Source organism: Oncorhynchus keta, chromosome 22, assembly GCF_023373465.1.
Source record: "Oncorhynchus keta strain PuntledgeMale-10-30-2019 chromosome 22, Oket_V2, whole genome shotgun sequence".
NCBI lineage: Eukaryota > Metazoa > Chordata > Actinopteri > Salmoniformes > Salmonidae > Oncorhynchus > Oncorhynchus keta.
Genome location: NC_068442.1, coordinates 53,489,198 through 53,514,531, shown reverse-complemented (window position 1 = coordinate 53,514,531; position 25,334 = coordinate 53,489,198). Strand labels below are relative to the sequence as shown.

At 48.3% G+C, this 25,334-nt stretch overlaps 1 protein-coding gene across 2 annotated transcripts in view; it reads right to left on the bottom strand.

The window, feature by feature from the left end:
• rab6ba (RAB6B, member RAS oncogene family a) overlaps positions 1-25,334 on the bottom strand; it is a 216,264-nt gene that overhangs the window by 42,760 nt on the left and 148,170 nt on the right. For both annotated transcript variants that reach the window (XM_052475621.1, XM_052475622.1), the window contains exons 5-6: positions 22,937-23,048; positions 4,680-4,773 (exon numbers count right to left, since the gene is read on the bottom strand). In XM_052475621.1, the coding sequence (XP_052331581.1) occupies positions 4,680-4,773; positions 22,937-23,048 (206 nt within the window). The remainder of the gene's footprint in view (positions 1-4,679; positions 4,774-22,936; positions 23,049-25,334) is intronic.

The window sequence follows — 25,334 nt, the reverse complement described above, 5'->3', positions numbered from 1 at the left end:
GAATCCTGCAGTTGCCTTAGACCGCTGAACCCGGGTCTGTAGTGACTCCTGCAGTTGCCTTAGACCGCTGAACCCGGGTCTGTAGTGACTCCTGCAGTGCCTTAGACCGCTGAACCCGGGTCTGTAGTGACTCCTGCAGTTGCCTTAGACCGCTGAACCCGGGTCTGTAGTGACTCCTGCAGTGCCTTAGACCGCTGAACCCGGGTCTGTAGTGAATCCTGCAGTTGCCTTAGACCGCTGAACCCGGGTCTGTAGTGACTCCTGCAGTTGCCTTAGACCGCTGAACCCGGGTCTGTAGTGACTCCTGCAGTGCCTTAGACCGCTGAACCCGGGTCTGTAGTGACTCCTGCAGTTGCCTTAGACCGCTGAACCCGGGTCTGTAGTGACTCCTGCAGTGCCTTAGACCGCTGAACCCGGGTCTGTAGTGACTCCTGCAGTGCCTTAGACCGCTGAACCCGGGTCTGTAGTGAATCCTGCAGTTGCCTTAGACCGCTGAACCCGGGTCTGTAGTGACTCCTGCAGTTGCCTTAGACCGCTGAACCCGGGTCTGTAGTGACTCCTGCAGTGCCTTAGACCGCTGAACCCGGGTCTGTAGTGACTCCTGCAGTGCCTTAGACCTCTGAACCCGGGTCTGTAGTGACTCCTGCAGTTGCCTTAGACCGCTGTGCCACTCGGGAGGTCAAATCAACTTTCTATCTCTGGATTAGAACCTTTGGCACCAGAGATAGATGCTTCCACCATCTGTCATCCCCGTCCACCTGTTTCAACCTTGAGAACGTGATGGTCATCTGTGTCGAAGGCCTTGTGTAAAAATGAGGCAGCACAATGCTTTCTATGATCTTAGCAAGTTAACACATCATCTAAAATAATGTCCTGGTTTAAATAAATGTCCTGGTCTAAATGTCCACCTGGTCTAAATGTCCACCTGGTCTAAATGTCCACCTGGTCTAAATGTCCACCCGGTCTAAATGTCCACCCGGTCTAAATGTCCACCTGGTCTAAATGTCCACCTGGTCTAAATGTCCACCTGGTCTAAATGTCCACCCGGTCTAAATGTCCACCCGGTCTAAATGTCCACCTGGTCTAAATGTCCACCCGGTCTAAATGTCCACCTGGTCTAAATGTCCACCTGGTCTAAATGTCCACCAGGTCTAAATGTCCACCCGGTCTAAATGTCCACCCGGTCTAAAGGTCCACCTGGTCTAAATGTCCACCCCGTCTAAATGTCCAGGTCTAAATGTCCACCTGGTCTAAATGTCGACCTGGTCTAAATGTCCAGGTCTAAATGTCCACCTGGTCTAAATGTCCAGGTCTAAATGTCCTGGTCTAAATGTCCACCTGGTCTAAATGTCCTGGTCTAAATGTCTACCTGGTCTAAATGTCCACCTGGTCTAAATGTCGACCTGCTCTAAATGTCCACCCGGTCTAAATGTCCAGGTCTAAATGTCCACCTGGTCTAAATGTCCATCTGGTCTAAATGTCCACCTGGTCTAAATGTCCACCTGGTCTAAATGTCCAGGTCTAAATGTCCTGGTCTAAATGTCCACCTGGTCTAAATGTCCACCTGGTCTAAATGTCCACCTGGTCTAAATGTCCACCTGGTCTAAATGTCCACCCCGTCTAAATGTCCACCTGGTCTAAATGTCCACCTGGTCTAAATGTCCACCTAGTCTAAATGTCCATCTGGTCTAAATGTCCTGGTCTAAATGTCCAACTGGTCTAAATGTCCACCTGGTCTAAATGTCCACCTGGTCTAAGTGGGGTAGAGAACTGAAGAGCCCTTTGAGCTCAAATGTAGTGCACTATACAGGGAATAGGGACTCTGGTCTAAAGTAGTGTACTATATAGAGAATAGGGGCTCTGGTCTAAAGTAGTGCACTATATAGGGAATAGGGGCTCTGGTATAAAGTAGTACACTATATAGGGAATAGGGGCTCTGGTCTAAAGTAGTGTACTATATAGGGAATAGGGGCTCTGGTATAAAGTAGTGTACTATATAGGGAATAGGGGCTCTGGTCCAAAGTAGTGTACTATATAGGGAATAGGGGCTCTGGTATAAAGTAGTGTACTATATAGGGAATAGGGGCTCTGGTCTAAAGTAGTGTACTAATATAATAATAATATAATAATATAATAATAATAATATATGCCATTTAGCTGACGCTTTTATCCAAAGCGACTTACAGTCATGTGTGCATACATTCTACGTATGGGTGGTCCCGGGAATCGAACCCACTACCCTGGCGTTACAAGCGCCATGCTCTACCAACTGAGCCACAGAAGGACCACACCTATATAGGGAATAGGGGCTCTGGTATAAAGTAGTGCACTATATAGGGAATAGGGGCTCTGGTATGAAGTAGTACACTATATAGGGAATAGGGAATCTGGTCTAAAGTAGTGTACTATATAGGGAATAGGGTGCCAATTGGAACACAGTCAAGAGTTAATTAAATCTCCGCCGTCTCCTCACCTTCTAACAAATGAACTTCCTTTGTGAAGCCTATTGATTTGTGGACTAGACAATAGCCATACTCTCTGCTCCTGTGAAGTCATGCCTCATTGGGGACATACACCATAACGTTTCCCAGTAACAACATAACGTTTCCCAGTAAGTCTCTCTCTCTCTCTCTCTCTCTCTCTCTCTCTCTCTCTCTCTCTCTCTCTCTCTCTCTCTCTCTCTCTCTCTCTCTCTCTCTCTCTCTCTCTCTCTCTCTCTCTCTCTCTCTCTCTGTGTGTCTCTCTCTCTCTCTCTGTGTGTCTCTCTCTCTCTCTCTTGTGTCTCTCTCTCTGTCTCTCTCTCTCTCTCTCTCTCTCTCTCTCTCTCTCTCTCTCTCTCTCTCTCTCTCTCTCTCTGTCTCTCTCTCTCTCTCTCTCTCTCTCTGTGTCTCTCTCTCTCTCTCTCTCTCTCTCTCTGTGTCTCTCTCTCTCTCTCTCTCTCTCTGTGTCTCTCTCTCTGTGTCTCTCTCTCTCTGTGTGTCTCTCTCTCTGTGTGTCTCTCTCTCTCTCTCTCTGTGTCTCTCTCTCTCTCTCTCTCTCTCTGTGTCTCTCTCTCTCTCTCTGTGTGTCTCTCTCTCTCTCTCTGTGTCTCTCTCTCTCTCTGTGTCTCTCTCTCTCTCTCTCTGTGTCTCTCTCTCTCTCTCTCTGTGTCTCTCTCTCTCAATTCAATTCAATTCAATTCAAGGGCTTTATTGGCATGGGAAACATGTGTTAACATTGCCAAAGCAAGTGAGGTAGACAACATACAAAGTGAATATATAAAGTGAAAAACAACAAAAATTAACAGTAAACATTACACATACAATCTCTCTGTGTCTCTCTCTCTGTGTCTCTCTCTCTCTCTCTCTGTGTCTCTCTCTCTGTGTCTCTCTCTCTGTGTCTCTCTCTCTCTCTCTCTCTCTCTCTCTCTCTCTCTCTCTCTCTCTCTCTCTCTCTCTCCCTCTCTCTCTCTCTCTCCCTCTCTCTCTCTCCCTCCCCCTCCCTCCCTCCCTCTCTCTCCCTCCCTCCCTCCCCCCTCCCTCCCTCCCCCCTCCCCTCCCTCCCTCCCTCCCTCCCTCCCGTGTAGTTAATAAAGGGTTTTATAAAGACAAGCTAACAGTATATTGTTGTGAAGGGAACCACGTTGTCACCCGGCACTGAGGCAAACACATGACCCATTGTTCTGCATTACTTCAGGACCACTAATGGAACAAAGGGACCAGAGAGCATAACCGATCAAACAAAGAGGATAAACACCCCACTGTTAACCCTGCTGGCTCGCCTGTGTCATTCATAGACCATTGGTACAACCTTGTACAATTGATACTAATTGATATCAGGCAGTGGTCGTCTCTCTCTCAACCCAGCTCTCTCGATCTCACGTCTTGCTCTCTCTGACTTCCTGCAGTTAGTGGTAATAGACCTGATTCCAACCAAAGCCCATTTCTATATTCGATTACAATTACTCATAAATCAAAGGACAAGTCAGTCGTGGGAAAAATGACTCAGTCAATGCCCTCTGCCACTGAACCGTTTCCTGTCAGCACTGACAGTGACAGATATAATCAGTATATGTGGTTCATGCAGAAATACGACCCGGAGATGTAGTGTTGTTAACACTCAGAGGGACTGAGCCACTGAAACAGAATTATACAGACATGCAGATTCACGGCTGTAGCCTGTCTTGACGCTGGTCTCAATAAACACTAACCTGTTTGACGTTGTAATCTGTCTTGACGCTGGTCTCAATAAACACTAACCTGTTTGACGTTGTAGCTTGTCTTGGCGCTGGTCTCAATAAAAACTAACCTGTTTGACGTTGTAGCTTGTCTTGGCGCTGGTCTCAATAAACACTAACCTGTTTGACGTTGTAGCTTGTCTTGGCGCTGGTCTCAATAAACATTAACCTGTTTGACGTTGTAGTCTGTCTTGGCGCTGGTCTCAATAAACACTAACCTGTTTGACGTTGTAGTCTGTCTTGGCGCTGGTCTCAATAAACACTAACCTGTTTGACGTTGTAGCTTGTCTTGGCGCTGGTCTCAATAAACACTAACCTGTTTGACGTTGTAGCTTGTCTTGGCGCTGGTCTCAATAAACACTAACCTGTTTGACGTTGTAGCTTGTCTTGGCGCTGGTCTCAATAAACACTAACCTGTTTGACGTTGTAATCTGTCTTGGCGCTGGTCTCAATAAACACTAACCTGTTTGACGTTGTAGCCTGTCTTGGCGCTGGTCTCAATAAACATGACGCTGAGCTCCTTGGCCCGCTGTTCTCCTTCCTCTATGGTGATCTGCCTGGGAGGGGAGAGGACAGGAATCCACATCAAACCACTGACTGAAGAACATCTTAAATAAGCAGTGACCCAGGGGGGAAATAAACAAACAGTTGATTACTTTATTTTGCAAATCAAAATCATTTTCCCCCACGTTGATTCAACATCATCACATTTGATGGGGAAGCAACGTTCATGCAACCAGTTTGTGCCCAATGGTGAGGTACTGTAGTCTACAGACTACAACAAGCCACAGCCTGCAGCACTGTCTACCAGCACTCACCTAACAGCACATCTAACATCGTTCATTAAGCTATGGTGAAGCTGATTGATGGTGTTGTGGCCCGAAAAAATGTATAAATTACTGCCCATTACTATGAAATGTTGTCGATGCATGAGTTCCTGGGAACGTGAGAAAGGGAGAGTGTCAGGTCCACTGAATGGAAGGAGGGGTCTACATAATGGAAGGAGGGGTCTACAGAATGGAAGGAGGGGTCTACAGAATGGAAGGAGGGGTCTACAGAATGGAAGGAGGGGTTTACAGAATGGAAGGAGGGGTTTACAGAATGGAAGGAGGGGTCTACAGAATGGAAGGAGGGGTCCACAGAATGGAAGGAGGGGTCTACAGAATGGAAGGAGGGGTCCACAGAATGGAAGGAGGGGTCTACAGAATGGAAGGAGGGGTCTACAGAATGGAAGGAGGGGTCTACAGAATGGAAGGAGGGGTCTACAGAATGGAAGGAGGGGTCCACAGAATGGAAGGAGGGGTCTACAGAATGGAAGGAGGGGTCTACAGAATGGAAGGAGGGGTCCACAGAATGGAAGGAGGGGTCTACAGAATGGAAGGAGGGGTCCACAGAATGGAAGGAGGGGTCTACAGAATGGAAGGAGGGGTCTACAGAATGGAAGGAGGGGTCCACAGAATGGAAGGAGGGGTCTACATAATGGAAGGAGGGGTCTACATAATGGAAGGAGGGGTCCACAGAATGGAAGGAGGGGTCTACAGAATGGAAGGAGGGGTTTACAGAATGGAATGAGGGGTCTACAGAATGGAAGGAGGGGTTTACAGAATGGAAGGAGGGGTCCACAGAATGGAAGGAGGGGTCTACAGAATGGAAGGAGGGGTCCACAGAATGGAAGGAGGGGTCTACAGAATGGAAGGAGGGGTCTACAGAATGGAAGGAGGGGTCCACAGAATGGAAGGAGGGGTCTACAGAATGGAAGGAGGGGTCCACAGAATGGAAGGAGGGGTCTACAGAATGGAAGGAGGGGTCTACAGAATGGAAGGAGGGGTCCACAGAATGGAAGGAGGGGTCCACAGAATGGAAGGAGGGGTTTACAGAATGGAAGGAGGGGTCCACAGAATGGAAGGGGGGTCCACAGAATGGAAGGAGGGGTCTACAGAATGGAAGGAGGGGTCTACAGAATGGAAGGAGGGGTCCACAGAATGGAAGGAGGGGTCTACAGAATGGAAGGAGGGGTTTACAGAATGGAAGGAGGGGTCCACAGAATGGAAGGAGGGGTCTACAGAATGGAAGGAGGGGTCTACAGAATGGAAGGAGGGGTCTACAGAATGGAAGGAGGGGTCTACAGAATGGAAGGAGGGGTCCACAGAATGGAAGGAGGGGTCCACAGAATGGAAGGAGGGGTCTACAGAATGGAAGGAGGGGTCTACAGAATGGAAGGAGGGGTCTACAGAATGGAAGGAGGGGTCTACAGAATGGAAGGAGGGGTCTACAGAATGGAAGGAGGGGTCTACAGAATGGAAGGAGGGGTCTACAGAATGGAAGGAGGGTCTACAGAATGGAAGGAGGGGTCTACAGAATGGAAGGAGGGGACAGAATGGAAGGAGGGGTCCACAGAATGGAAGGAGGGGTCTACAGAATGGAAGGAGGGGTCTACAGAATGGAAGGAGGGGTCCACAGAATGGAAGGAGGGGGTCTACAGAATGGAAGGAGGGGTCCACAGAATGGAAGGAGGGGTACAGAATGGAAGGAGGGGTCCACAGAATGGAAGGAGGAGGGGTCTACAGAATGGAAGGAGGGGTCTACAGAATGGAAGGAGGGGTCTACAGAATGGAAGGAGGGGTCTACAGAATGGAAGGAATGGAAGGGGTCTACAGAATGGAAGGAGGGGTCTACAGAATGGAAGGAGGGGTCCACAGAATGGAAGGAGGGGTCTACAGAATGGAAGGAGGGGTCTACAGAATGGAAGGAGGGGTCCACAGAATGGAAGGATGAATGGAAGGAGGGGTCCACAGAATGGAAGGAGGGGTCTACAGAATGGAAGGAGGGGTCCACAGAATGGAAGGAGGGGTCTACAGAATGGAAGGAGGGGTCCACAGAATGGAAGGAGGGGAAGGAAGGGGGTCTACAGAATGGAAGGAGGGGTCTACAGAATGGAAGGGGTGGAAGGAGGGGTCCACAGAATGGAAGGAGGGGTCCACAGAATGGAAGGAGGGGTCTACAGAATGGAAGGAGGGGTCTACAGAATGGAAGGAGGGGTCCACAGAATGGAAGGAGGGGTCTACAGAATGGAAGGAGGGGTCCACAGAATGGAAGGAGGGGTCCACAGAATGGAAGGAGGGGTACAGAATGGAAGGAGGGGTCCACAGAATGGAAGGAGGGGTCTACAGAATGGAAGGAGGGGTCTACAGAATGGAAGGAGGGGTCCACAGAATGGAATGGAAGGGGGTCCACAGAATGGAAGGAGGGGTCTACAGAATGGAAGGAGGGGTCCACAGAATGGAAGGAGGGGTCTACAGAATGGAAGGAGGGGTCTACAGAATGGAAGGAGGGGTCTACAGAATGGAAGGAGGGGTCTACAGAATGGAAGGAGGGGTCTACAGAATGGAAGGAGGGGTCTACAGAATGGAAGGAGGGGTCTACAGAATGGAAGGGTCTACAGAATGGAAGGAGGGGTCCACAGAATGGAAGGAGGGGTCCACAGAATGGAAGGAGGGGTCTACAGAATGGAAGGAGGGGTCTACAGAATGGAAGGAGGGTCTACAGAATGGAAGGAGGGGTCTACAGAATGGAAGGAGGGGTCTACAGAATGGAAGGAGGGGTCCACAGAATGGAAGGAGGGGTCTACAGAATGGAAGGAGGGGTCTACAGAATGGAAGGAGGGGTCCACAGAATGGAAGGAGGGGTCTACAGAATGGAAGGAGGGGTCTACAGAATGGAAGGAGGGGTCTACAGAATGGAAGGAGGGGTCTACAGAATGGAAGGAGGGGTCTACAGAATGGAAGGAGGGGTCTACAGAATGGAAGGAGGGGTACAGAATGGAAGGAGGGGTCTACAGAATGGAAGGAGGGGTCACAGAATGGAAGGAGGGGTCTCAGAATGGAAGGAGGGTCTACAGAATGGAAGGAGGGGTCTAACAGAATGGAAGGAGGGGTCCACAGAATGGAAGGAGGGGTCTACAGAATGGAAGGAGGGGTCTCTCCAGAATGGAAGGAGGGGTCTACAGAATGGAAGGAGGGGTCTACAGAATGGAAGGAGGGGTCCACAGAATGGAAGGAGGGGTCTACAGAATGGAAGGAGGGGTCTACAGAATGGAAGGAGGGGTCTACAGAATGGAAGGAGGGGTCTAAAGAATGGAAGGAGGGGTCCACAGAATGGAAGGAGGTGTCTACAGAATGGAAGAAGGGGTCTACAGAACGGAAGGACAGGGCGAGTGACAGGTCTACAGTTGAATATTAGCGGGCTGGCTAAAGCGTTTACAAATGCTGATTAAATTTGCCTTGGCCCTGTCAAAGAACACCTAGTAAAGTCAAACAGTATGGTGAGGAGACTACAGCATCCTGCTAGGTTGACTACACAACCCAGACAGCCCAGAGAAAAAGACATTGAAAAGACGTTGAACATTTTTTTTAAAATATGTGTTTTTGGATGAAAAGATAGACCAGAGGAAAGAGTGCCCCCTACTGGCCCTCCAACACCACTTCCAGCAGCATCTGGTCTCCCATCCAGGGACTGACAAGGACCAACCCTGCTTAGCTTGGGAATAGGGAATAGGGCACTACTTTAGACCAGTGGTATGCAGGGTGGTATGCTGCTGGCCAGGGTGGTATGCTGCTGGCAAATAAACACAGTGGGTTTAGCTACCAGTCTGGGCTGGATGGTCTGTGATTTAAACACAGTGGGTTTAGCTACCAGTCTGGGCTGGATGGTCTGTGATTTAAACACAGTGGTTTTAGCTCCCTCCTGCAGCAAAGCACCACCACAACATGATGCTGCCACCCCAGTGCTTCACGGTTGGGATGGTGTTCTTCGACTTACAAGCCTCCCCCTTTTTCCTCCAAACATAACGATGGTCATTATGGCCAAACAGTTCTATTTTTGTTTCATCAGACCAGAGGACATTTTCCAAAAAGTACGATCTTTGTCCCAATGTGCAGTTGCAAACCTTAGTCTGGCTTTTTTATGGCGGTTTTGGAGCAGTGGCTTCTTCCTTGCTGAGCGGACAGGTTATGTCGATATAGGACTCGTTTTACTGTGGATATAGATACTTTTGCATCTGTTTCCTCCAGCATCTTCACAAGGTCCTTTGCTGTTGTTCTGGGATTGATTTGCACTTTTCGCACCAAAGTACGTTCATCTCTACGAGACAGAACGCGTCTCCTTCCTGAGCGGTATGACAGCTGCGTGGCCCCATGGTGTTTATACTTGCGTACTATTGTTTGTACAGCTGAACGTGGTACCTTCAGGCATTTGGAAATTGCTCCCAAGGATGAACCAGACTTGTCGAGGTCTACAATTTTTTTTCTGAGGTCTTGGCTGATCTCTTTTGATTTTCCCATGATGTAAAACAAAGAGGCACTGAGTTTGAAGGTAGGCCTTGAAATACATCCACTGGTACACCTCCAATTGACTCAAATGATGTCAATTAGCCCATCAGAAGCTTCTAAAGCCATGACATCATTTTCTGGAATTTTCCAAGCTGTTTAAAGGCACAGTCAACTTAGTGTATTGAAACTTCTGACCCGCTGGAATTGTGAATTATAAGTGAAATAATCTGTCTGTAAACAATTGTTGGAAAATTGACTTGTGTTGTGCACAAAGTAGACGTCCTAACCGACTTGCCAAAACTATAGTTTGTTTACATGAAATTTGTGGAGTGGTTGAAAAATGAGTTTTAATTACTCCAATCCAAGTGTATGTAAACTTCCAACTTCAGCGGTATATATTTGCCATGAGACATAGGACTAGCTTGGCTTGGCAGGTCCACTGCATACAGAAGAAGAAGAAGAAGAAGAAGAAGAAGAAGAAGAAGAAGAAGAAGAAGAAGAAGAAGAAGAAGAAGAAGAAGAAGAAGAAGAAGAAGGAGAAGAAGGAGAAGAAGAAGGAAGAAGAAGGAGAAGAAGGAGAAGGAGAAGAAGAAGAAGAACAAGGAGAAGGAGGAGAAGAAGGAGAAGAAGGAGAAGAAGGAGAAGAAGAAGGAGAAGAAGGAGAAGAAGAAGGAGAAGGAGGAGAAGAAGGAGAAGAAGGAGAAGAAGAAGGAGAAGAAGAAGAAGAAGGAGAAGAAGGAGAAGGAGAAGAAGAAGAAGGAGAAGAAGGAGAAGGAGAAGAAGAAGGAGAAGAAGAAGAAGAAGAAGGAGAAGAAGGAGAAGGAGAAGGAGAAGAAGAAGAACAAGAACAAGAATCTACAGGAGCATTATCATTATCACCGTGCCAACCCCCCCAGCTTTCTAGACACCCCCACCAGTCCTGACAGGCAGCTCTCTACCCATAAACCTCATCCCACCAGTCCTGACAGGCAGCTCTCTACCCATAAACCCCATCCCACCAGTCCTGACAGGCAGCTCTCTACCCATAAACCCCACCAGTCCTGACAGGCAGCTCTCTACCCATAAACGCCACCCCACCAGTCCTGACAGGCAGCTCTCTACCCATAAACCCCACCCCACCAGTCCTGACAGGCAGCTCTCTACCCATAAACCCCATCCCACCAGTCCTGACAGGCAGCTCTCTACCCATAAACCCCATCCCACCAGACAGGCAGCTCTCTACCCATAAACCCCACCAGTCCTGACAGGCAGCTCTCTACCCATAAACGCCACCCCACCAGTCCTGACAGGCAGCTCTCTACCCATAAACCCCACCCCACCAGTCCTGACAGGCAGCTCTCTACCCATAAACCCCACCCCACCAGTCCTGACAGGCAGCTCTCTACCCATAAACCCCATCCCACCAGTCCTGACAGGCAGCTCTCTACCCATAAACCCCAGTCCACCAGTCCTGACAGGCAGCTCTCTATCCATAAACCCCATCCCACCAAACAGGCAGCTCTCTACCCATAAACCCCACCCCACCAGTCCTGACAGGCAGCTCTTTACCCATAAACCCCACCCCACCAGACAGGCAGCTCTCTACCCATAAACCCCATCCCATCAGTCCTGACAGGCAGCTCTCTACCCATAAACCCCATTCCCACCAGTCCTGACAGGCAGCTCTCTACCCATAAACCCCATCCCACCAGTCCTGACAGGCAGCTCTCTACCCATATACCCCATCCCACCAGTCCTGACAGGCAGCTCTCTACCCATAAACCCCATCCCACCAGTCCTGACAGGCAGCTCTCTACCCATAAACCCCATCCCACCAGTCCTGACAGGCAGCTCTCTACCCATAAACCCCATCCCACCAGTCCTGACAGGCAGCTCTCTACCCATAAACCCCACCCCACCAGTCCTGACAGGCAGCTCTCTACCCATAAACCCCACCCCACCAGTCCTGACAGGCAGCTCACTACCCATAAACCCCACCCCACCAGTCCTGACAGGCAGCTCTCTACCCATAAACCCCATCCCACCAGTCCTGACAGGCAGCTCTCTACCCATAAACCCCACCCCACCAGTCCTGACAGGCAGCTCTCTACCCATAAACCCCACCCCACCAGTCCTGACAGGCAGCTCTCTACCCATACCCAAACCCCACCCCACCAGTCCTGACAGGCAGCTCTCTACCCATAAACCCCACCCCACCAGTCCTGACAGGCAGCTCTCTACCCATAAACCCCACCCCACCAGTCCTGACAGGCAGCTCTCTACCCATAAACCCCATCCCACCAGTCCTGACAGGCAGCTCTCTACCCATAAACCCCACCCCACCAGTCCTGACAGGCAGCTCTCTACCCATAAACCCCACCCCACCAGTCCTGACAGGCAGCTCTCTACCCATAAACCCCATCCCACCAGTCCTGACAGGCAGCTCTCTACCCATAAACCCCATCCCACCAGTCCTGACAGGCAGCTCTCTACCCATAAACCCCATCCCACCAGTCCTGACAGGCAGCTCTCTACCCATAAACCCCACCCCACCAGTCCTGACAGGCAGCTCTCTACCCATAAACCCCATCCCACCAGTCCTGACAGGCAGCTCTCTACCCATAAACCCCATCCCACCAGTCCTGACAGGCAGCTCTCTACCCATAAACCCCACCCCACCAGTCCTGACAGGCAGCTCTCTACCCATAAACCCCATCCCACCAGTCCTGACAGGCAGCTCTCTACCCATAAACCCCACCCCACCAGTCCTGACAGGCAGCTCTCTACCCATAAACCCCATCCCACCAGTCCTGACAGGCAGCTCTCTACCCATAAACCCCATCCCACCAGTCCTGACAGGCAGCTCTCTACCCATAAACCCCACCCCACCAGTCCTGACAGGCAGCTCTCTACCCATAAACCCCATCCCACCAGTCCTGACAGGCAGCTCTCTACCCATAAACCCCACCCCACCAGTCCTGACAGGCAGCTCTCTACCCATAAACCCCATCCCACCAGTCCTGACAGGCAGCTCTCTACCCATAAACCCCACCCCACCAGTCCTGACAGGCAGCTCTCTACCCATAAACCCCACCCCACCAGTCCTGACAGGCAGCTCTCTACCCATAAACCCCACCCCACCAGTCCTGACAGCCAGAGTCCCAGAGATCCATCCACAGAAGATTCATTACTAGCATCCTAGACTAGTCCACGTTGTCACTGTACCCCTCAGACACACAGAGACAGTCCCCACAAAATGAGGTGGAAACTGAGCTGCACTTCCTAACCTCCACCCCAATGTATGACCATAGAGAGACATATTTCCCTCAGATTTCCAGATCCACAAAGAATTTGAAAACAAATCCCAAGCTTTTGATAAACTCCCATATCTACTGGGTGAAATACCACAGTGTGCCATCACAGCAGCAAGATTTGTGACCTGTTGCCACGAGAAAAGGGCAACCAGTGAAGAACAAACACCATTGTAAATACAACCCATATTTATGCTTATTTATTTTCCCTTTTGTTCTTTAACCATTTGTACATTGTTACAACACATTGTTACAATATATATATATATATGTATGACATTTGAATTTCTTTAATGTCGAAATTTCTGTTGTGTAATTTCTACTGTTCATTTTTATTGTTTATTTCACTTTTGTATATTATCTACTTCACTTGCTTTGGCAATGTTAACACATGTTTCCCATGGTAACCCAAAGCCCCTTGAATTGAAATGAAATGACAGAGGATACTCAGTCAGTCAGTCAGTCAGTCACAGTCAGTCAGTCAGTCAGTCAGTCAGTCAGTCAGTCAGTCTCTCAGTCAGTCACCAGTCAGTCAGTCAGTCAGTCAGTCACAGTCAGTCACAGTCAGTCAGTCAGTCAGTCAGTCAGTCACAGTCAGCTCAGTCAGTCAGTCAGTCACCAGTCCAGTCAGTCAGTCAGTCACAGTCAGTCAGTCAGTCAGTCAGTCACAGTCAGTCAGTCAGTCAGTCAGTCCCAGTCAGTCAGTCAGTCAGTCAGTCACAGTCAGTCCCAGTCACCAGTCAGTCAGTCAGTCAGTCAGTCAGTCACAGTCTGTCAGTCAGTCAGTCAGTAAACCCCAGTCCCAGTCAGTCAGTCAGTCAGTTAGTCAGTCAGTCAGTCAGTCCTGACAGTCAGTCAGTCTAGTCAGTCAGTCAGTCACAGTTGTCAGTCAGTCAGTCAGTCAGTCAGTCAGTCAGTCAGTCAGTCAGAGTCACACAGTCAGTCAGTCAGTCAGTCAGTCACGTTGTCACTTCCTGTCAGAGTTCTGGTTCTTCTCTGCAAAATGGTTGAACTAAGGAACATCGTCATACATCTTTGTCAATTTTTGAATGCTTTGTCAGGGTTCTGATTTCCAAAAGCAAAAAGGACTAATAAATCAACCAAATTATAGGATCAGACTGTAACAAATGCTGAGTATTCATGACGCAGACAGAGCATTCTGCACCTGTCTTTCTGTCGGAGGAGTGAAATCAAACACCGATCACTCATACATTCAGTAGTGTTACTATTTGGTGATTTGTCAAAGCCACACAGACTAATGTTAATGTCCCAATGTGAATGTGATTCTTTTCTGTACTTCAGATGCTATCAGATCATGCCCCCATTTCGACACAGATCTCAATATTGATGACCATATGCATTGAGAGAGAGAGACATCAGTCAACCTTTCAGACACCTAAAAGTGTACAGCACTTTGAGATATCAGCTGATGTCAGTCAGGGCTATATAAATACATTTGATTTGATTTGATTTGATTTGACCTAGCATCCAGCTTTTGGGGCGGCAGCGTCAGTCTAGTGGTTAGAGCGTTGGACTAGTAACCGGAAGGTTGCAGAGTTCAAACCCCGTTCTGACAAGGTACAAATCTGTCGTTCTGCCCCTGAACAGGCAGTTAACCCAGTCTGTTCCCAGGCCGTCATTGAAAATAAGAATATGTTCTTAACTGTCTTGCCTGGAAGTCCAAATGAGGATTCAGGGAGGAGGGAGGAGGGAAACTGAGGATTCAGGGAGGGGGAAACTGAGGATTCAGGGAGGGGGAAACTGAAGATTCAGGGAGGGGGAAACTGAGGATTCAGGGAGGGGGAAACTCAGGATTCAGGGAGGGGGAAACTGAAGATTCAGGGAGGGTCACAGAAACTGAGGATTCAGGGAGGGGGAAACTGAGGATTCAGGGAGGGGGAAACTGAGGATTCAGGGAGGGGAGGGAGGGGGAACTAAGGATTCAGGGAGGGGAGGGAGGGGGAACTGAGGATTCAAGGAGGGGAGGGAGGGGGAACTGAGGATTCAGACAGGGGATGGAGGGGGAACTGGAGCTAGGTCTCCATCCATACAAGACTGGAGCTAGGTTTCCATCCATACAAGACTGGAGTTCTGGTCCCCATCCATACAAGACTGGAGCTAGGTCCCCATCCATACAAGACTTTGGAGCTAGGTCCCCATCCATAAATCAAGACTTAAGGTCCCCAAATCCAGTATTCAAGACTGGACAGAGCATTCTCCATCCATCAAGACTGGAGCCAGGTCTCCATCCATACAAGACTGGAGCTAGGTCTCCATTCATACAAGACTGGAGCCAGGTCTCCATCCATACAAGACTGGAGCCAGGTCTCCATCCATACAAGACTGGAGCCAGGTCTCCATCCATACAAGACTGGAGCCAGGTTTCCATCCATACAAGACTGGAGCTAGGTCTCCATCCATACAAGACTGGAGCTAGGTCTCCATTCATACAAGACTGGAGCTAGGTCTCCATTCAAACCCCAAGACTGAGCAAGGTCTCCATTCATGAACAAGACTGGAGCTAGGTCTCCATGAAAATAGAAAGACTGAGCCAGGTCTCCATCCATAAAAATAAGATTTGGAGCTAGGTCTCCATTCATGCACATGACTGGAGCCAGGTCTCCATCCATACAAGACTGGAGCTAGTTCTCCATCCATACAAGACTGGAGCCAGGTCTCCATCCATACAAGACTGGAGCTGAGGTCTCCATCCATACAAGACTGGAGCCAGGGGTCTCCATCCATTCAAGACTGGAGCTAGGTCTCCATTCAGGGAGGGGGAAGACTGGGATTCAGGGAAGGTCTCCATTCAGGGGACAAGACTGGATTCAGTGAGGTCTCCATTCATAGGGACTGGAGCTGAGGTCTCCATCCACTGACAAGACTGGAGCTGAGGTTCCCATCCATACAAGACTGGAGCCAGGATCTCCAGGGAGGGGAGGGAAGACTGGAGGGAGGTCTGAGGATTCAAGGAGGGGAGGGAGGGGGAACTCCATCCAGACAGGGGATGGAGGGGAACTGGAGCTAGGTCTCCATCCATACAAGACTGGAGCTAGGTTTCCATCCATATAAGACTGGAGCTAGGTCCCCATCCATACAAGACTGGAGCTAGGTCCCCATCCATACAAGACTGGAGCTAGGTCCCCATCCATACAAGACTGGAGCTAGGTCCCCATCCATACAAGACTGGAGCTAGTTCTCCATCCATACAAGACTGGAGCTAGGTTCCCATCCATACAAGACTGGAGCCAGGTCTCCATCCATACAAGACTGGAGCTAGGTCTCCATCCATACAAGACTGGAGCTAGGTCTCCATCCATACAAGACTGGAGCCAGGTCTCCATACATACAAGACTGGAGCCAGGTCTCCATCCATACAAGACTGGAGCTAGTTCTCCATCCATACAAGACTGGAGCCAGGTCTCCATCCATACAAGACTGGAGCTAGTTCTCCATCCATACAAGACTGGAGCCAGGTCTCTATCCATACAAGACTGGAGCCAGGTCTCCATCCATACAAGACTGGAGCTAGGTTCCCATCCATACAAGACTGGAGCCAGGTCTCCATCCATACAAGACTGGAGCTAGTTCTCCATCCATACAAGACTGGAGCCAGGTCTCCATCCATACAAGACTGGAGCCAGGTCTCCATCCATACAAAACTGGAGCCAGGTCTCCATCCATACAAGACTGGAGCCAGGTCTCCATCCATACAAGACTGGAGCTAGGTCTCCATCCATTCAAGACTGGAGCTAGGTCTCCATCCAATTGGACGACAGATTGTCATGTGACTATTCTAAAATCTGTCCCACCTGTAGTATTTCCACCAAACGTACTTGTTGCAGATAAAAAGCAGTGCACGTTGAGGTAGTGCCAAAACAATTTACTTTTTTTTCTCGCATGTGTTTTCTTGTCTCAAATAAATAACACATTTTCAACTCTTATCGATAGTTAACTGTTGTGTTAAAAATAGCAAATGTGCCTCCTCTGGTCTTGGCATGTGGTCTCTCTAGTGCGGGTAGGCGAGTCTACATGAGATTATTTATAGATGACATTATTTCTATTTGTCAAAAGGCAGCCAAGGATCGATCATCATGTCACCAGAATAAGAATCTCAATATTTATTGGCAAGGAGCATCAAACTCATCGACGTGCACTTTCTCCACCCTGTAAAGTTCATCATCATTTATTTAATCTGTATCCTAATTAATTGCATGCTTTCCTTAATTAATTGCATTAATTGCATGCTTTTTTTTTCATCGTTGACTCGCAAGTTAACTTCAATTGAATGGTTATTATATCAATTATTTGTGCATACAATTATTTAACCTTGAATTCCTGTTACTAACAACTTCAATAACACACACACTTTTTTTAAATTATTTTTTACAAATGTTATGTTTAATTTGGAAATTACAGATCTCTACCAGGCGATTGAGAAGTCATCAGAGTTTCATAGCAATTCCACATGAGAATGGTAATTTGCATAGCATTTTAGCTAATCCTAAACATATTGCATCATTTACTTTAGGTCTGCTTCAATGGCTTTCATAAGGTAGGTAAGCATTGTTTAAATGAGGACTGAAGTCAAATGTCAGTGTCCAAACATGAGTACGCAATTACATTGAAATGAGGGAGGGGGGAACTGAGGATTCAGGGAGGGGAGGGAGGGGGGAACTGAGGATTCAGGGAGGGGAGGGAGGGGGAACTGAGGATTCAGGGAGGGGAGGGAGGGGGAACTGAGGATTCAGGGAGGGGAGGGAGGGGGAACTGAGGATTCAGGGAGGGGAGGGGGGGAACTGAGGATTCAGGGAGGGGACTGGGAGGGGAACTGAGGATTCAGGGAGGGGAGAGGGGAACTGAGGATTCAGGGAGGGGAGGGGGAGGGGGAACTGAGGATTCAGGGAGGGGAGAGAGGGGGAACTGAGGATTCAGGGAGGGGAGGGAGGGGGAACTGAGGATTCAGACAGGGGAGGGAGGGGGAACTGAGGATTCAGACAGGGGAGGGAGGGGGGAAACTGAGGATTCAGGGAGGGGAGGGAAGGGGGGAAACTGAGGATTCAGGGAGGGGAGGGAGGGGGGAACTGAGGATTCAGGGAGGGGAGGGGGGGGGAACTGAGGATTCAGGGAGGGGAGGGAGGGGGGAACTGAGGATTCAGACAGGGGAGGGAGGGGGAAACTGAGGTTTCAGACAGGGGAGGGAGGGGGAAACTGAGGATTCAGACAGGGGAGGGAGGGGGAACTGAGGATTCAGGGAGTGGAGGGGAGGGGGAACTGAGGATTCAGGGAGGGGAGGGGGAACTGAGGATTCAGGGAGGGGAGGGGAGGGGGGGGAAATGAGGGTTCAGGGAGGGGAGGGGGAACTGAGGATTCAGGGAGGGGAGGGGGGAACTGAGGATTCAGGGAGGGGAGGGAGGGGGGAACTGAGGATTCAGACAGGGGAGGGAGGGGGGAAACTGAGGATTCAGACAGGGGAGGGAGGGGGGAATGGGTTTTCAAGTGGTCTCCCCCCCCAAAATATGTTTTTCTTGAATTTCAAATGATCTTCAATCATGTTCAGACTACATTTTGAGGTAATACATGTATATTATATGCAATACGGAATATTTATTAATTGACCCCGTGGATATGAAAAGTGGTTTAACCCATGTATGTTGCATAAAATAGTATCTTGTCAACAATTAAATCAAATTTTCACAACAGTATTTTTCATACCCTATTCTTGTTTCACCATACTTTTACTGACATATAACCCGCCTGGTTTTTACATTTTAACAATTTAACCTAGTGGTTAGAGCGTTGGACTAGTAACCTGAAGGTTGCGTGATTTTGAGTTTTCTTACACACAGCACGGTGTGGCACTCTAACTTGTAAATTGATTCTCTGTCAATTCGCTCAACCAGCCGCTTGAGTATAGGGTTAAACGTTTAAAGTAGAGATGAAAAAATCAGCCTCTTGCTGTCAGACAGGAAACACTTATCGACAGAACAATCAGATTCACACTGACATCACTGTAAAATGGGGGGCTAAGGCCCGGCTTCCATGGCGATGGAATTTAGGCTTACTATTGTTTTAAAGATCCATCTTTCCTACAACGTCCGAAAGACGGAACACGCGTTTCCCCTGAACACCACACGGAGAGAAAGGTCACTGGGTGCGTCGTTGGGCCGTGCGTCGATACTGATAGGGATCGAAAGAAACGGAGGGCTGATCTCGGATCAGCTTTCTCTCTTCAAATCTTTCCTTAAAATGTGCTCAATAATATTTTATAATACTGACCACGGATCAGCTTCTAGAGAGATATTACCACCGAAAGCAACAAACATTGATGCGGTTTATTCTAAATGCACTATATCACCGATATATCCTCCCTCCTCCCTCCCTCCTCTCTCCTCCCTCCTCTCTCCTCCCTCCTCCTCCCTCCTCTCCCTCCCTCCTCCCTCTCCTCCTCCCTCCTCCCTCCCTCCCTCCCTCTCTCCTCCCTCCCTCTCTCCTCCCTCCGCCCCCTCCCTCCTCCCTCCCTCCCTCCTCCCTCCTCTCTCCTCCCTCCTCCCTCCCTCTCCTCCCTCCCTCCTCCCTCCTCCCTCCCTCCCTCCTCCCTCCTCCCTCCTCCCCTCCTCTCTCCTCCCTCCTCTCTCCTCCCTCCTTGTCATATTTCATATCATGGTCATTTCATCAAACAATTCCTATGCACCTGCAACAAGTAATCACAGATGTGTGTGAGATATTTTCCTATTTAATATCGTGGTCTGTGAAAGTGAGAATGATTTAAAACTCACATCAGTGCCAATCAGCAACACCAGGGACCGACAACTTGAAGGTCAGATGTGTTTTACCAATTACTGGCATCATTAAGGGTTTTCTTCAATGTCCGGACATTCCAAGAGAGAGAACATCAGGAGTGTCTGTGAGTGTCTCGTTTCTCTGTTTAGACTGTACGGGAGGTGAATCATTACTGTACGACAGGGTAGGTGAATCATTACTGAATCATTACTGTCTGACAGGGTAGGGAGGTGAATCATTACTGTCTGACAGGGTAGGGAGGTGAATCATCACTGTCTGACAGGGTAGGGAGGTGAATCATTACAGTCTGACAGGGTAGGGAGGTGAATCATTACTGTCTGACAGGGTAGGGAGGTGAATCATTACTGTCTGACAGGGTAGGGAGGTGAATCATTACTGTCTGACAGGGTAGGGAGGTGAATCATTACTGTCTGACAGGGTAGGGAGGTGAATCATCACAGTCTGACAGGGTAGGGAGGTGAATCATTACTGAATCATTACAGTCTGACAGGGTAGGGAGGTGAATCATTACTGTCTGACAGGGTAGGGAGGTGAATGATTACTATCTGACAGGGTAGGGAGGTGAATCATTACTGTCTGACAGGGTAGGGAGGTGAAACATTACTGTCTGACAGGGTAGGGAGGTGAATCATTACAGTCTGACAGGGTAGGGAGGTGAATCATTACTGAATCATTACTGTCTGACAGGGTAGGGAGGTGAATCATTACTGTCTGACAGGGTAGGGAGGTGATTCATTACTGTCTGACAGGGTAGGGAGGTGAATCATTACTGTATGACAGTGAGCACTAACTGACTCCCCCCCGTGTTTACTGACTACCCCCAGGTGTTACTGACTACCCCCGGTATTTACCGACTACCCCTGGTGTTTACTGACTCCCCCCGGTGTTTACTGACTCCCCCCGGTGTTTACTGACTCCCCCCGGTGTTTACTGACTCCCCCCGGTGTTTACTGACTACCCCTGGTGTTTACTGACTCCCCCCGGTGTTTACTGACTACCCCCGGTGTTTACTGACTCCCCCCGGTGTTTACTGATTCCCCCGGTGTTTACTGACTCCCCCGGTGTTTACTGACTCCCCCGGTGTTTACTGACTACCCCCAGTGTTTACTGACTACCCCCAGTGTTTACTGATTACCCCCGGTGTTTACTGACTACCCCCCAGTGTTTACTGACTACCCCCGGTGTTTACTGACTACCCCCTGTGTTTACTGACTACCCCCAGTGTTTACTGACTCCCCCCGGTGTTTACTGACTCCCCCCAGTGTTTACCGACTACCCCTGGTGTTTACTGACTACCCCCAGGTGTTACTGACTACCCCCGGTATTTACCGACTACCCCCGGTGTTTACTGACTACCCCCGGTATTTACTGACTACCCCCAGTGTTTACTGACTACCCCGGTGTTTACTGACTCCCCCCGGTGTTTACTGACTACCCCGGTGTTTATTGACTACCCCTGGTGTTTACTGACTACCCCCTGTGTTTACTGACTCCCCAGGTGTTTACTGACTCCCCCAGTGTTTACTGACTACCCCGGTGTTTACTGACTACCCCCGGTGTTTACTGAATACCGACTACCCCCAGTGTTTACTGACTACCCCCAGTGTTTACTGACTACCCCCGGTGTTTACTGACTACCCCCAGTGTTTACTGACTACCCCCAGTGTTTACTGACTACCCCCAGTTTTTACTGACTACCCCCCGGTGTTTACTGACTACCCCCCAGTGTTTACTGAATCCCCCGGTGTTTACTGACTACCCCCGGTGTTTACTGACTACCCCCGGTGTTTACTGATTACCCCCGGTGTTTACTGACTACCCCTGGTGTTTACTGACTACCCCCAGTGTTTACTGACTCCCCAGGTGTTTACTGACTCCCCCCAGTGTTTACTGACTACCCCCGGTGTTTACTGACTACCCCCGGTGTTTACTGACTACCCCGGTGTTTACTGATTACCCCCGGTGTTTACTGACTACCCCTGGTGTTTACTGACTACCCCCAGTGTTTACTGACTCCCCAGGTGTTTACTGACTCCCCCCAGTGTTTACTGACTACCCCCGGTGTTTACTGACTACCCCGGTGTTTACTGACTCCCCAGGTGTTTACTGACTCCCCCCAGTGTTTACTGACTACCCCCGGTGTTTACTGACTCCCCAGGTGTTTACTGACTACCCCCGGTGTTTACTGACTCCCCAGGTGTTTACTGAATACCGACTACCCCCAGTGTTTACTGACTACCCCCGGTGTTTACTGACTCCCCCCAGTGTTTACTGACTACCCCCAGTGTTTACTGACTACCCCCTGTGTTTACTGACTACCCCCTGTGTTTACTGACTACCCCCTGTGTTTACTGACTACCCCCCGGTGTTTACTGACTACCCCCAGTGTTTACTGACTACCCCCCGGAGTTTACTGACTACCCCCGGTGTTTACTGACTACCCCGGTGTTTACTGATTACCCCGGTGTTTACTGACTACCCTCTGTGTTTACTGACTACCCCAGTGTTTACTGACTACCCCGGTGTTTACTGATTACCCCGGTGTTTACTGACTACCCCCAGTGTTTACTGACGCCCCGGTGTTTACTCACCTGTTATATTTCCACCTGTTATATTGACTTCTCACTTGTTATATTTCCATGGTTATCTCTGTTATTCTGTGTATCTGGCCTTCTCTCTCTCTTTCACTCTCTTGTTCTTTCTCTTTCTCTCTCTCTTTCTCAATGTATTCCTCTCTCTCTCTCTCTCTCTCTCTCTCTCTCTCTCTCTCTCTCTCTGTCTCTCTCTCTCTCTCTCTCTCTCTCTCTCTCTCTCTCTCTCTCTCTCTCTCTCTCTCTCTCTCTCTCTCTCTCTCTCTCTCTCTCTCTCTCTCTCTCTCTCTCTCTCTCTCTCTCTCTCTCTCTCTCTCTCTCTCTCTCAGGTCTCTCTTACAGTTGGAACATGCTCAGGCGTGACGAGGCACCAGGTCACTCTGAAGTAGAGTAGAGACAGACTGACAGTGTCGCAACTAACTTGTGTTTTGATTGGATCCCCAAAGACCCAAAAGACCTTTTCAAAAGAGAGAGAAGAGAGAGACATTGGACACGGACCGCTGCACCAGACGTAACCATGGAAATCGGGCCAGTAAAAGGAAGTAATGTAGTCTAGGAGCAGCGCTTTGAAACCGTGTGTCTCAAATGGCCCACTATTCCCTTCATAGTGCACCCTATTCCCTTCATAGTGCACTACTGTTGACCAGGCCCTAGGGTGCACATTTAGGCTGCAGCCAGAACTGAATGACTGAATATAACACTTCTTACCTCTTGTCTCCCAAGTCTGTTTTGTTGCCAACTAGCATGATGATGACATCACTTCCTCTCTCTGTTCTGACCTCGTCGATCCATTTGGACGTTTGCTGGAAGGAGTTCACGTCTGTTTGAGGAATAGCAAAAAAAGTAGTTGGTCAAATATAATCTCGTTTAAAGTTGAGTTTTGACGTATAAATGGTTGAGCATAACAAAGTATACAGACATACCGTGCAACATGAATATACACAAATGGGATTGTGTTTATTGATGTTATAACGTTGTATAAGTGGGTTGGGTACTAGTGGAGAACCGCGTTGAAAATAACACTTTTAGTTGTTTTCCTAATCACTCAGAGGTCGATAGTTGTTTTCCTAATCACTCAGAGGTCGATCAGTTGTTTTCCTAATCACTCAGAGGTCGATAGTTGTTTTCCTAATCACTCAGAGGTCGATAGTTGTTTTCCTAATCACTCAGAGGTCGCTGAAGTTGTTTTCCTAATCACTCAGAGGTTAGTTGTTTTCCTAATCACTCAGAACCGTGTCTCGATAGTTGTTTTCCTAATCACTCAGAGTCGATAGTTGTTTTCCTAATCACTCAGAGGTCGATAGTTGTTTTCCTAATCACTCAGAGGTCGATAGTTGTTTTCCTAATCACTCAGAGGTCGATAGTTGTTTTCCTAATCACTCAGAGGTCGATAGTTGTTTTCCTAATCACTCAGAGGTCGATAGAGACTTTTATGCAACTAGCTCGTCAGAATTAGAAGTTCCTGTTTCTCAAACATCACATTTCGAATGGTCTTCCAAATGTCAAATTATTTAAGTTTAGGTTTTAGTTTAGGTATTGACTCTGAAATCTCAAGGTTAGGTTTTAGTTTAGGTATTGACTCTGAAATCTCAAGGTTAGGTTTTAGTTTAGGCATTGACTCTGAAATCTCAAGGTTAGGTTTAAGTTTAGGCATTGACTCTGAAATCTTAAGGTTAGGTTTAAGTTTAGGCATTGACTCTGAAATCTCAAGGTTAGGTTTAAGTTTAGGCATTGACTCTGAAATCTTAAGGTTAGGTTTAAGTTTAGGTATTGACTCTGAAATCTTAAGGTTAGGTTTAAGTTTAGGCATTGACTCTGAAATCTTAAGGTTAGGTTTAAGTTTAGGCATTGACTCTGAAATCTTAAGGTTAGGTTTAAGTTTAGGCATTGACTCTGAAATCTCAAGGTTAGGTTTTAGTTTAGGCATTGACTCTGAAATCTTAAGGTTAGGTTTAAGTTTAGGCATTGACTCTGAAATCTTAAGGTTAGGTTTAAGTTTAGGCATTGACTCTGAAATCTTAAGGTTAGGTTTAAGTTTAGGCATTGACTCTGAAATCTCAAGGTTAGGTTTTAGTTTAGGCATTGACTCTGAAATCTTAAGGTTAGGTTTAAGTTTAGGTATTGACTCTGAAATCTCAAGGTTAGGTTTAAGTTTAGGTATTGACTCTGAAATCTCAAGGTGAGGCATTAACTCTGAATGGTTAAGATTAGGGATAAGGTTTGGGATAGCCTTAAAACAAAAATGTAACTTTCTATCGCTGGATTTGAACATGCAACCTTTGGCACCCGAGGCAAATGCTTCCCACAATGCTTTGCCTTATACAATATTAATCAGTTTACATTGTGTTACTTTCGTCCCACCCGTTTCTCCTGAACCTTCTCCCAGGCTAACACCAAAGACTAGCTAGCATGACACTTGACTAGCTAGCATGGTACTTGACTAGCTAGCATGACATTTTGTTTCACATATTTTTTATTTAACTAGGCAAGACATCTGACTAGCTAGCATGACACTTGGAACCTGCTATTTATGTAACAGTATAAATTTAGACCGTCCCCTCGCCCATACCCGGGCGCGAACCAGGGATCCTCTGCACACATCAACAAAAGTCACCCACGAAGCATCGTTACCCATCGCTCCACAAAAGCCGAGCAAGGGGAACCACTACTTCAAGGTCTCAGAGCAAGTGACGTCCCCGATTGAAACGCTATTTAGCGCGCACCACCGCTAACTAAGCTAGCCGTTTCACATCCGTTACATTTAGACACTTGACAGGTTAACACATGATGTTGGGAACCTGTTATTTAGACATGATGTTGGGAACCTGTTATTTAGACACTAGACAGGTTAACACATGATGTTGGGAACCTGTTATTTAGACATGATGTTGGGAACCTGTTATTTAGACATGATGTTGGGAACCTGTTATTTAGACATGATGTTGGGAACCTGTTATTTAGACACTAGACAGGTTAACACATGATGTTGGGAACCTGTTATTTAGACATGATGTTGGGAACCTGTTATTTAGACATGATGTTGGGAACCTGTTATTTAGACACTAGACAGGTTAACACATGATGTTGGGAACCTGTTATTTAGACA